The sequence below is a fragment of the Arachis hypogaea genome, chromosome 12, assembly GCF_003086295.3.
Source record: "Arachis hypogaea cultivar Tifrunner chromosome 12, arahy.Tifrunner.gnm2.J5K5, whole genome shotgun sequence".
NCBI lineage: Eukaryota > Viridiplantae > Streptophyta > Magnoliopsida > Fabales > Fabaceae > Arachis > Arachis hypogaea.
The window spans coordinates 88,812,888-88,825,124 of NC_092047.1; the positions used below are offsets into that span (position 1 = coordinate 88,812,888).

At 31.9% G+C, this 12,237-nt stretch overlaps 1 protein-coding gene and 1 long non-coding RNA gene across 7 annotated transcripts; one reads left to right on the forward strand and one right to left on the reverse strand.

Annotated features, from left to right (window-relative positions):
* Window positions 1-4,444: 4,444 nt before the first annotated feature.
* Window positions 4,445-5,470, forward strand: LOC112729305 (uncharacterized). The gene is made up of 2 exons (XR_011869159.1): window positions 4,445-4,581; window positions 4,870-5,470. It is a non-coding gene; the product is annotated as an uncharacterized lncRNA (long non-coding RNA).
* Window positions 5,471-5,900: 430 nt separating this feature from the next.
* LOC112727672 (uncharacterized) lies at window positions 5,901-11,991 on the reverse strand. Of its 6 annotated transcripts, none has more exons than XM_025777530.3 (12): window positions 11,681-11,978; window positions 9,931-10,040; window positions 8,003-8,135; window positions 7,820-7,900; window positions 7,680-7,707; window positions 7,455-7,537; window positions 7,313-7,345; window positions 7,112-7,190; window positions 6,964-7,016; window positions 6,803-6,863; window positions 6,547-6,626; window positions 5,901-6,383 (listed from the first exon to the last, which is right to left on the reverse strand). In XM_025777530.3, the coding sequence occupies exons 2-12, from the start codon at window positions 9,963-9,965 to the stop codon at window positions 6,297-6,299; spliced, it is 753 nt and encodes a 250-aa protein (XP_025633315.1). In that variant the 5' UTR covers window positions 9,966-10,040; window positions 11,681-11,978; the 3' UTR covers window positions 5,901-6,296. The 6 variants fall into 6 exon arrangements, with proteins under 6 accessions (XP_025633315.1, XP_025633313.1, XP_072065560.1 ...); XM_025777528.3 differs by having other exon boundaries at window positions 9,916-10,040; XM_072209459.1 differs by lacking the exon at window positions 11,681-11,978 and adding an exon at window positions 10,300-10,768.
* Between the last annotated feature and the right edge of the window lie 246 nt (window positions 11,992-12,237).

The window sequence follows — 12,237 nt, forward strand, 5'->3', positions numbered from 1 at the left end:
AAGATATTTTTTTAAAATTAAAATTTAATACATATAATTAATTAAATTATGTTATTTTTATTAAAATTAGATCAGATAAATTAGTTTAGCTAAAAAATCAATAAATTAAATTTTGAAAAGATATAAATTAATATTTTTTATAAAAAATGACTATAATATTTCTATTATAAAAAATAATTATAATACCTCTATTATATATATATATATATATTGAAAACTCTAAATCCTAACTCTACGACGACAAAGAAGAAAATAGTTAAAATTTAGGATTCTAATATATATAATAAGAGAATTTTAGTCATTTTCTATAATGGGGATATTGTAGTCATTTTTTATAAAAAATAATATTAATTTAGATCGATTCAAAATTTAATTTACTATTTTTCGGTTAAATTAAATTGTCTAGCCTAATTTTAACAAAATTAATACGATTTAATCAATTATATGTGTTAAATTTTAATTATTAAAAACATATTTAAAAAAAGATGTTTTAGACATTTTTATCACATTGACTCCTTTATTTTTAATATGTTCGAACTTTAATTTTACATTTGTTTCAGTCTGATCTAACTTGCAGTTTATTATAATTTTTTTATTAGTAAATTTGGCTTTTTATTAAGTTTGATTGATTTAAACCTATTAAAAGGTCTGAAATTTAAAAAATGAATAAAAAGAGTAAAAAAGCTTACAATAATTTTAAGTTCTGCAATAATAAATAATTAAAGGTAATAGGAGAAAAAATACACAAGTAAAACAATAAAATGAGTAGTAGGCTAATTATAGCTTCCGTATGTTCTTGATGGTCAAAACTCGTAACATAACTATTTAATATTTATACCAAAATTAGGCTTCTTTGCCTGAAGGCAGCGCTTGAAACTTGTTGAATCATATCAAAATTTTGGCAAGTATTTACGGTAACTTTGTTTAATTGAATAATTAAAGTAAAACATTGACTTTGTCGTTAATATCTTTTCTATAAATATCTGTGAAGGTTACATGTATTGAGATTCTTTCTTGACAAATAACGGGTAATAATTTAAGCTATTATTTTAATTTGTGTTTATCCTGCACTCAGTTCTCATCGTCTTTCTAAGAGTTATTTCAACATGGATAAAGTGTATTTTTTAATTTATTTTTAATATTTATAATTTTTTAAAAAAAATATTTTTAATATTTACTCATATTTAATTATATCTTTAATATTTTCAGTTTGTATTAAAAATATTCTTTAATATTAATTCTATTTAGAATATTGAAGACAAAATTAAAAAAGTTTACGAATAATTTTGAAATAAATAAAAGTTATTAAAAATAAAATTAAATAAATCAAAAATATTAGAAACAAAATTAAATAAAATTAAATATTAAAAATATTTAAAAAAAATATAAATCACAAAAAATATACTTTATCCTTTTAAAATAAATAAATAAGAATAAAAATAAAACTCAAAGATAATTTCTATTAAGAATCTAATTCCATGAAACTTGTTTGCCAGCAAGCAGTTTTTTTCTTTTTTTTTTTTTTTTGGTTTGTCGCCGTATTTTTCAATCCGACAGGTTAAAAGCTAATTCGTCACGGATCTAAACTCCATTTAAGATTCTGTCGTTGGCTAATGAGTTGCTGCATACACAAGGCGGAATTCGAACTCCAACACTCCAGCAAGCAGTCTTTAACCACGTTTAATACGATGTACGTAGGGGTGGCAAACGGGCCTAAACCCGCCGGGCTGGGCCGCGTAACCGCCAAAAAAGGCGGGCCGGACTGGAAATTTGGGACCACCAAATAGCAAAAGCCCGCTTAACCTGCACTGCTTAGACCGCGGATTTTGGCAGGCTTTGGCGGTCTGCCGGGCTTAGTATTTTTTTGCCAAGGGATATTTTTACAATTTTTTTACCAAAATCCAACTTTCCCCAACCCAACTTACAAGAGAATGAAGATGAAAATTGAGTGTTTTAGATTATGTTTATTTTATTTTAGAGACAATATTGTTAATTATGTTTTGGATTATGTTTATTTTGCTTTGGGAACAATATTTATAATTATGTTTTGGATGAAAACTTGGTTTATAATTATGTTTATAATATATTTATAATTACAAAGATTTTAATGTTTGTGAATATAAAAATTATAATTCATTTATACTTTAGAAATTATAATAGTTAAAAGTAAAAAACAAAAGAGATTTTTTTATATCTTTATATATATTATTTAATAGTTAAAAATAAAAAAAAAAAAAAGAATATTTGGCGGGCTTAATCCGCCATTAGACAAAACAGGTTGGGATTCTGAAACCGTCTCATTAGGCGGGGTGGGGCGACTTCCCCACTTGCCATCCCTAGATGTACGTAGGAAGGACAGGACTCTGAATTTTTTTTTTTTTTTTTTTTTTGGGATGACCGCAGGACTCTTAATTTAATTAAATGAAACAAATGAGAAGTCACCAAAAAAAAATGAAACAAATGAGAAAACGAGAGAGGTAGAGAGAATGGATAATATAATACGTGGGCCTTTTTTATTTTTCAGGCTTTATTCAAACAACTCAATTGTTGTTGAACAAAATATGTAGCTCATATACACTAGGATGTCCAGACCTAAAACCAATAGGGTTAAAACTAAAACGGAAAATGATCTTAAAGTGATTCTTATCCCATGGTATGTTATGAAGAATAGGATAGAACATTAGTCATTTAGCAAATAATTTCATTCACAAAGGAAGAAAAAGAGGAATAGGAAGGATAGGAAGAAAAAGAAATGATGTTTTCTTTTGAGGGACTATTTATTCTAATTAAAAATTTTGGTGAAGAAATTATTTGTCTCAATTAAAAATTTTAGTGAGAGAATTATTTGTTCCAATTTAATTGAGTGACACGTCGGTATATCTAACGTGTCACGTAAAATTCTGTCGTTAGGAGACCATGGTGATTGGTGAAAATAACAAAGAGATTTAGTTGTATAATAAAAACAATATTATTATCTAACCTTCAAAGTATTATACCAATTTGTTTCATTTATAACTTAAAAAGTAGATTGAATAATTTAACTATAAAAGTTTGATATTTTACTATAGCTGCGTTATTGATATAATTGTTTTCATTATAATATTTGATTAAGAAACACTCACAACTCACAAGTACCTGTCCGGTATGACCGTATGAGTATACCAGTCATTTAGAAGTATCCATGCCTCATTATGGAAAATATCCATCTTTTATCTAAGTGGCCTCTTCTTAGGCTTAACATAATACATAATTAACAATGTCATTTGAATCAACTTTCTATTCCTTTAACTAAAGATGTTGTTTCTTAATACCTCTATTTAAAATATCAGCATAATAATGGAAATTAATCTTAAATTGCTTTATATGTGGCTTTATGGGACTGGAGTAATACTGTATTTTGATGGATTAATATAGGCAGATATAATTTTGACTCTCCAAGTTCTCGAACAAATTTTTCCCAGGTATCATCAAATTGACTATAAGCTAGTGCCACATATTTATTAGCTTCAAGAGCCTTGCGCTTTTTGCTGCTCATATTTTGATTGAGATATACTAAAAGAGTAATGATTATCGATCTTCTTAATTCTTAAATACGTTAGTTTCTGAAAAATAGAGCTTCATTTTTACAGTATCTTTCAAATGTGTTGCAATTTTTATTCAAGTTATTATTTCTAATCACCCTTTTATTATGATATCTTTTTTTATGCAGGATGCCAATGAGCAACCATCATTGGTAATTGTGTACTTGGGCGGCAATGATTCGGTACTTGCGCATCCAAGTGGCCTCCAAGAATACATTCAAAATATGACCAAAATTGCTATCCATCTAAAGGTAAACAAAAGTTTCACAGCATAGCAGCATTTTCTTTTTTGGTTTATATGAAGGAACCATTCAGATAAATTAAAACGTCATTTTTTAAAAATATTTTTTAGTAATTAAAATTTAATATATATAATTATTAAATCGTATTATTATAATCAAAATTATATCAGACATATTAATTTAGCCAAAAAACAGTAAATTATCTTTTATATTGGTCTAAATTAATATTTTTTATAAAAAATAACTAAAATACTATTATCATTATTATTATTATTATTATTATTATTATTATTATTATTTTGAGAAACCTAAATCTTAATCCTTTTCTTCTCTCTGTGCTGTCAAAGGGTTAGAAGTTAAGGTTCTCAAAATAAAAAATAAAAAAAAAAAATATATATATATATATATATATAATAAAAATATTTTAATTATTTTTTATAATAAGATTACTGTAGTTATTTTTTATAAAAAAAATATTAATTTAGATCGATTCAATATTTGATTTATTGATTTTTTGGCCAAAATTAATTTATTTAATCTAATTTTAACAAAAATAATACGATTTTAATTAATTATATGTATTAAATTTTAATTATTAAAAAATATTTTAAACGTATGTGTCTGAGTAGTTCCTTTTTATAATCACTGGATGCAAAGTTTGAGATGACTGTCAATGATTTCCAGAGCCTTTCAAAGAAAACGCGCATCATATTTCTTGGTTCTCCTCCTGTCAATGAGCCACAACTTCTGGGAAACAGGTGAATTACTATCCGACTCTTATATTACATACGCGCATAGTTACATGAATTTACCAGACGTATCGCATACGAATTCACAAGGATCAATTTATAATTAATGTGCCTACCAAAACGCCTAAGAATAATTTCCATATTAAATATTTTTACATGACGTAGCACCTACCACTTTCCATACCAGAACGTAGTGTGTTCCATGAATTCAGTTGGCGAGACGTTTGCTTCATGTAAGCAAGCTCTCATAGTTTCTAAATTTCCTTCATTTGATTAGCTTGTTTGGTTATTGGACAGCGATGGGATTCATCTTACAGCTGAGGGAAGCAAGATAGTTGCAAAAGAGATCTTGAAAATCCTCAAAGAAGCAGAATGGGAACCCAACTTCCACTGGAAGTCAATGCCAACTATAAATTTCTCTGATCTGCCCTTCCCTGAAGGTTTGGATTGGGACTAGAAGTATCCTTGGAAACAGTCACAGAATATAAGGATGTTAATTAATAATTACAGAGGGATCAATTATTCCTGGTTTACCAGCATGGCAATGTTGTGAAGTGATTGTGATTCTGAATATATACTTTGATTGAGCCAATGCCTAAGGTGGCCTTATGAATTCATAATTTGTTCTTTTTGTATTTGATTTGACATGGGGTATACAACTGGGAAATTACGGTTCATATTGAATTGATTCGGGGACTTTCATTACAAGCCGGAACCGGATTATCAGAGTATGTCATCTCAACAAAGATCTTGGTCGGCTTAGCATTTTTCGTTCATTTTTGTCCGATTTCAATACGGCTTATACTTATTTGTTGTTTCTTTTTTTAAAGTTATTTTTGTCAATGATATAATTTTTGGAATATTACTTTAGTAGTTATCGAATATTTAATTATAAGTATGAATATAGTTTTATTATATTATATATGAAATACAATTTAATTATCAAATTTCTTCAAGTTTTTATATTAGCGATTGATTAAAAATTTTATATGGGTAATTGATCGATAGCTGAAACAATTTTTTTCATCAATGAAACAAGATTGAAAAACTACGGAATGAAGGCTTCATTTGAATCTAAATACCAAAGGTTTAAAAACATGACATATATAATATCTCACATTTTTAAAGAGAGAATTTTGATGAGATCTTTTACAAATAAAATTAAAAAAGGTAAGAGTTTTTTATCATTAAATATAATCACACCATGGCAAGTTAATGTGCCAACCTAACACACCATTAACAGAAATCACACCAGACGTTGGAGATGTTAATACGAGTTAGATTGAATATTTGGAGATCCTATACTAGTTGGAAATTTGGAGATTCAATTTCAAGGCAAGGTGAACTTTAATGGGAAAATTGAGTCTTAACTCAAATGTGGTACTTAAATTGACTGTTATCCCCCAAACTAATGTAACAATGGCAAAAATGTCTACTGCATAATTTGCGAACGTTGATCGTGACTTGAGCTAATGGTAGTTGTCAAAGCACACACTTGTGTAGAGCTTACATAACATTACATAACATAGTTCTCATAAGAAATATACAAGAACCAAAGAAAAAAAATTACGAGCTCCCAAACTTCCAATTTTTGAACCCGCTAATATTTCCTTTCACCATAGATTGACCTTTAAACCACCAGGAATCAGGCTGGTAGATTCAGCTTATCATTGCAGAAAAGCTGCTCAAAATTGCAGAAAGTCCATCCTGCATGTAGAATGGCATCATTTCTTTGATGACCGGAAACCACCAAACCCCATCATGGCCGCAACATCAGGATCAATTTCCGGTTCTTCCATTGCCTTCTCTTTCTGGATTCAAAATAAAACACTACCTGATTACTAACTTGTTGAATGAAAACTTTTTTTTTTACTCCTAAAAAGATGTTTACCATTATTACCGATCAAAATAAAAGAACATTAAGAGAACAGAGGGGGAACAATGATACAAAATAAGCAACTACATACTCCTGACCTTTTCCTTCTTCTTTTCACGACGTAATCGTTTTCTTTCTTCCTCTTCTTGCTGCTGTTTTAGAACCCTTTCGTCAAGATCTACAAAAGGTACAGTTCAAAGGCAATGTTAAAGAAATGAGTCAATGACCATCATACATGGAAGATAAGTTACAGGTCTATAGTTCCAGGCAAAGATAAAGACAATAAGAATAATAGATAGATTTGACTTTGAATTTGAATGATTCTGATTAATGCGGTAAAATCCAATGCATTACCTTGCTCGGTGAATGTGCCAAGATCTTTACGTTTCTTAAGAACCTCAAATCGTTCCTGAACCTGTTTCCCACCAAAAAATTTACTACTGCTCCCAAAGATACTAAAATATGTACTCTAACCAAATGACAGACAGAAAAGATTGTCTATCTTGAGAGGGGACCTGTTGGAGAGAGGCTCGTTCAACTCGCATAGACATGCCCAAAGCTCTTTGATCTAAGAGACAAACATAGTTATAAAATGAGCAAAGCGAAGGCTAACTGAAAACTGCATCAACTAATGGAAGGAATCATATATAAATGGCCACGTACGTTTCTTTCCATTAATATGATCCAAGTAGTTCGCTGAGTCCTTTACCACACACTCACAAACAGAGCAGTAATATCCAGCCTGATAAGAAAGTCATCATATCAAAATGAGTTACATACCATACAAAGCACAAGATCGCCCATAGCAAATATTGAAACAAAGCTGAGAGTTTTCCTAATATTTATAGCATGGTAAAAGTATACCTGCTGACTCAGTGGTGCAACCGGCGTAACAACCTGCAACATTGCATTTTATCAATAAAGTTTAGACGTTAGATAGATGCATATAAAAGTATAGTAGTTCAGAAATGCTAGAACAATCACATGGGTGTCCATAGTTGCTTACTTGAGTCTTGCCTAGGCGGGACTCAAGGTCCACTTCATAATCTCTATGTTTTAGGGGTTTCCTCTGCACTGGAGGACCTTTAGCTGCATCAATATGACAAAGGTGATGTTGACTTGATATAATATCACTTGAAAATTTCTCCAACTTAACAAAATAATTAACCCAAGAACATTGAAAATATTTTGAAGCTAATGCAAATAGAGGAATATGAAGAAAGTGGCACACCTTTAGATTTAGATCGACCCTCCTCCTCCTATTCAAATTTGACATAAAATACAACACAATATCATAAATTATTAAAAACAAGCCAGAAATGATTGGAAATTCGGAAATAGAACACTAGCGTTTAAGTAAAAAGAAATTACCTGCCTCTCACGCTCCTGAGCTCGTTCCAAATACTCTTCTCGATCAAATTTTCTTCTGAAGGTGTTGTCAACCCCAGCCACCTGATCCAACACAAAATTCAACACTTGATGTTGGTTTTGAAAGTAAAAAGATGGCGATATTCGAAGGGGATAAAGTTCTGATAAAAACATTGTTAGAATTACATTGTTGCTGATGTTAGACATGGATGCAATAATTCCAACAGCGTCTGCTAATAAGGGCAGAAACAAAGGGAAGATGATAGATGGATGATTTGAATCAGCAAACCCTAGCAAAGCTTCGAAGATGAAACCCGACCTGGATACAAAAGGGAATAAACAGGCAGAATGTTTCTCCAATTAGGGTTGATGTTTATTTTTCTCTCATTCTATTTCAAAATTGAGTAACTTCTTTATATTTTGAATTAGGAATCTGGTTTGAGAATAATAATAATAATAATCATGGTTCAAAAAACCAAACCGTCATCAAACCACTTTAGTTATTGATTCATTAATTTAATTGATTTAACCGTAATTCAATCGAAATAACTATTTTATAATAAAATATATAAATAAACACAATAAAATATAATTATAATTTAATATACATCTTAAAATATCATTCAAATTAAAAATACTAAATCAACCAAAATATTATCAATTTATCCAAATATAAACTCACAAATCAAATAACAAAATTATAATGAGTGCTTCTTTAATTGATACTATCATTTATAACTAAAAAATATATAAAAATATGAATTAATACTCAGTTTGATCCCTAAACTTGCACGCAAACCTCAATTTAGTCCATAAAATTTCAATTGCCTCTCTTTAGTCCATAAACTTTACAAACGTGTCTCACATTAGTCCGTGGATAATTTCCGACACAAAAATGTTAATGAAATACTGACATGGACAACCAAATACCATGCTAGAACTTGTAAAACGACGTCGTATTACTTGTTTTGGGAGGAAAAGTTTCAATAAATACCACTTACGATATTTTTTGGACTATTTGAGAGCCAAAACAAAAATGATGTCGTTAACGTAGCATCCGGCTATCCAAGTTAGTGTTTTGTTACGTTTGTAAGTCGGAAATTATCCCACGGACTAACATGAGTCACATTCGCATAGTTTACAAACTAAATATAGGCGATTGAAACTTTAGGACTAAATTAAAACTCGCATGCAAATTGAGGGACCAAAATGAGTATTATCCCTAAAAATATCAATCAAAATATATAAGGGAGTCATGAATTGAACAAGGATAAGAACAATTATAAGTCAGAAACAATTAACAACTTATAACAAATTATAATAAAACAAGAACACGGGCATGAAGATGAGCTGAAAATCTCAAAATCACAATAACAAGAACAACTAAAACACAGCACAACACAAGACCAATAGGAACGATTAAAACCAAGGTTGCGAGAACCGAACCGGTCATTGAACCGGTCAAGCTACTGGTTCAATGGTTCAACCAGAGTCGAACCGTGGTTGAGCCGGTTTAATTAAATATATAATTAGATTATTAAAAATTTAATATATAATTTCAAATATACAAATTTAATTTTTAAACTAATAACCAAGGTTGCGAAAACCGGACCGGTCAATGAACCGATAAGATAACTGGTTCACTAGTTTAATGGTTCGACCGAGGTTCAACCGGAATTCAACTGGTTTAAATAAATTTTAAACAAAATTATTAAAAATTAAATATATAATTTCAAATATCTAAATTCAATAATTTCTAACCTAATAAAATTTAAAATTTCACCTTTTTAAACTAAACAAAACTCTAATCATCAAAAATCATAATCATCATTGTTAGTTTCAAGATTTTCTTCATAGACAGGATTTTCAAAGCACAGCCACAGAAAAGGTTCCATTCGTGCACTACATACTTGATGACATCTCATGTCATAATAATCTTGCTTTCTTACTTACCACTACTACATGATTTATAATTCTATTTCTAGGATATGAACATCATAGATATTAGGCAATCACAATTCACAACAAAACGCAAACACAGGCTTGAAAACCAGAAGGGAAAATTATATTGTTTAACCAATGATTTGAATGGACTTAACATCAGGTTTCTTAACTTCTGCCTCGGCAACAGTGACAGTAAGAACACCATTCTCCATGGATGTCTTCACCTGATCCATCTTGGCATTCTCAGGGAACCTGAACCTCCGCATGAACTTGCCACTCACTTACAACATCAGCCATACCCAAATCAGAAAAGCAGAAAACCAGCAACAAGCAACAGTATTATTCCAGATAGCAACATCATTTCAAAAAATCAACAACTCAACAACTTAGGATAATAAAAAATGATCAAAATCAGTAATTCAATAATATTAACTCAGCAAATCAAAGATCACTAAAATAGTAAAACCACCAGCAACTCAGTCAGCATTATTAACAAAAGTACAAAAACAAGTGAAAATAATTCAAGCAGCATTATTTACCGGAGGGATCGAGGAGAGAGGGCTCAACGCGACACAGAGAGATCAAGAGCTCAACGCGACACAGAGAGAGGGCTCGACGGCGACACAGAGACGACGGCGAGAGAGACGACGGCGAGGGGAAGAGAAACGATGACAGGCGACGAGTATACCTTCACCTTCCACAGCCGATGATTCTTGATGCCACCATGGTCAGTTCCACCCGGCAGCGACAGCACCCTCCACCCGTTCGGCGATGAGACCTAGCGACGCGAGGAGATGGGATCCAGGAGAAGAGGATCAGCGACGACGAGGCTGGACGCTGGCTGAGGATTCGAGTTCGTCGGCGACGACGGCGTTAGGCACTGGGCGGTGGCTCCTGGCCTCCTGCTGCTGTTGGCTGGGAGAGAGAAAGAAAAGAGGGCTAGGGTTCTGTGAAGTGGAGAGAGAGAGAGAGGAGGGGGGCTGGGTTCCGTGGAATTGTGCGCGAGTGAAAGAGAGAGAAAATGGGGGAGGGCTTATATATTTTTTTATTTTTTTATTTTTTTAAATTGTAAACCGGAAAAAAATCGTTCGGTTCAAATGGTTCACCGGTTAATCGCTGATTCGACCGGTTTTTTTATTTTGTCAGGCAGTTTTGCACTTCAACCGAACCGACTAGATGACCAATTTCTGGTTAACCTGATTGAACCGGCCCGTCGGTTCAATTTTCAGAACAATGCTAATAACCCTCTCAAGTCTCAAAGAGAAAGAAGGGCAAATAAGAAGTAGCACCACAAACCAACTTCTAAAAACTAGAATTCATGCGGCATGGGTTCAAAGACCTGACAAAGTAGTTCATCGAAACTTCTATGTACATAGACAAATTGTCTAAAATAAATTAATTTTTTAATTACTAATTTTTTCTAAATTGATAGTTATTTTGAAATCGAATTGAACCAAAACAAATTAATTAATTTCCAATAGTGAGATCATTCATCTCTTTTGTGATTGCAGGAATGCAACTTGAACTCTTCTCATTTCTTTGGTCCATTTTGTTCTTCTTCAGCATAGCTTTCATGGCTTCAACTTGGAACAAAACAGTAAAAGTAATAGCATACTTGATGAACCTAACACAAGCGTTCATGTAATAGAAAACAACAAAAGCAATACCATACTTCCAATCAAGTATTCAACAAAAGCCTTCCAATCAAATATTCAACAACACAAACCCAGAATCCAAAAATAAAAAACTTAGCATCAAAAACCAAGAAATCCAAAAACAGAAAAACTAAGAAAAAAATCCAAACTCAGCATCCAAACTAAATTCAGAATCATATAAGCAACAACCCAACTCAGAATGGTACACAAACTCAACTCAGAAGTCAGAATCTTAGAATTTGAAACTGAAGAAGCAGTGGGTTACCGGAGACAGGGCGAGGCAAAAACGGCGGTGACAGAGTGAGCTCGGAAGAGGATCACTTTGCGACGGCGAGCCCCGAACAAAGATTCCCGGCGAGGTTCCGGGTAGAGACTGAGCAACCGTTTGCGATGGCGAAGAGGGCACGTCACCCTCTGTCACACCCGGCGGCGATGCCACCCTCTACCCGACGAAGACAGAGACGATGAGTTCCAGGCGGTGGCGATGAAAAGCGTTTTAGAATTGGGGATTTGATTAGGTTTGTGAGAGAAAAAAGGGGTTGTTGTTGTTCACATTCTATTGTAATGTTGCCTTTTTTTTTTTATTAAATGAAAACGCACCGTTTTGAGGGGAGGGGGAGTGAACTGGACCTTCAAAAAACTGGACCGATTCATCCGGTTCAACGGTTAACCGTCAAATTGACCGATTTTTATCAGTTTTTTGCAGATGATTTTTTATATCAACTGGATCGACCTAGTGACTGATTTTTGGTTAAAAAAGTCAATGGTTACCTAGCATGACATATATATATATATATATATATATTCTATTATATAAAAATC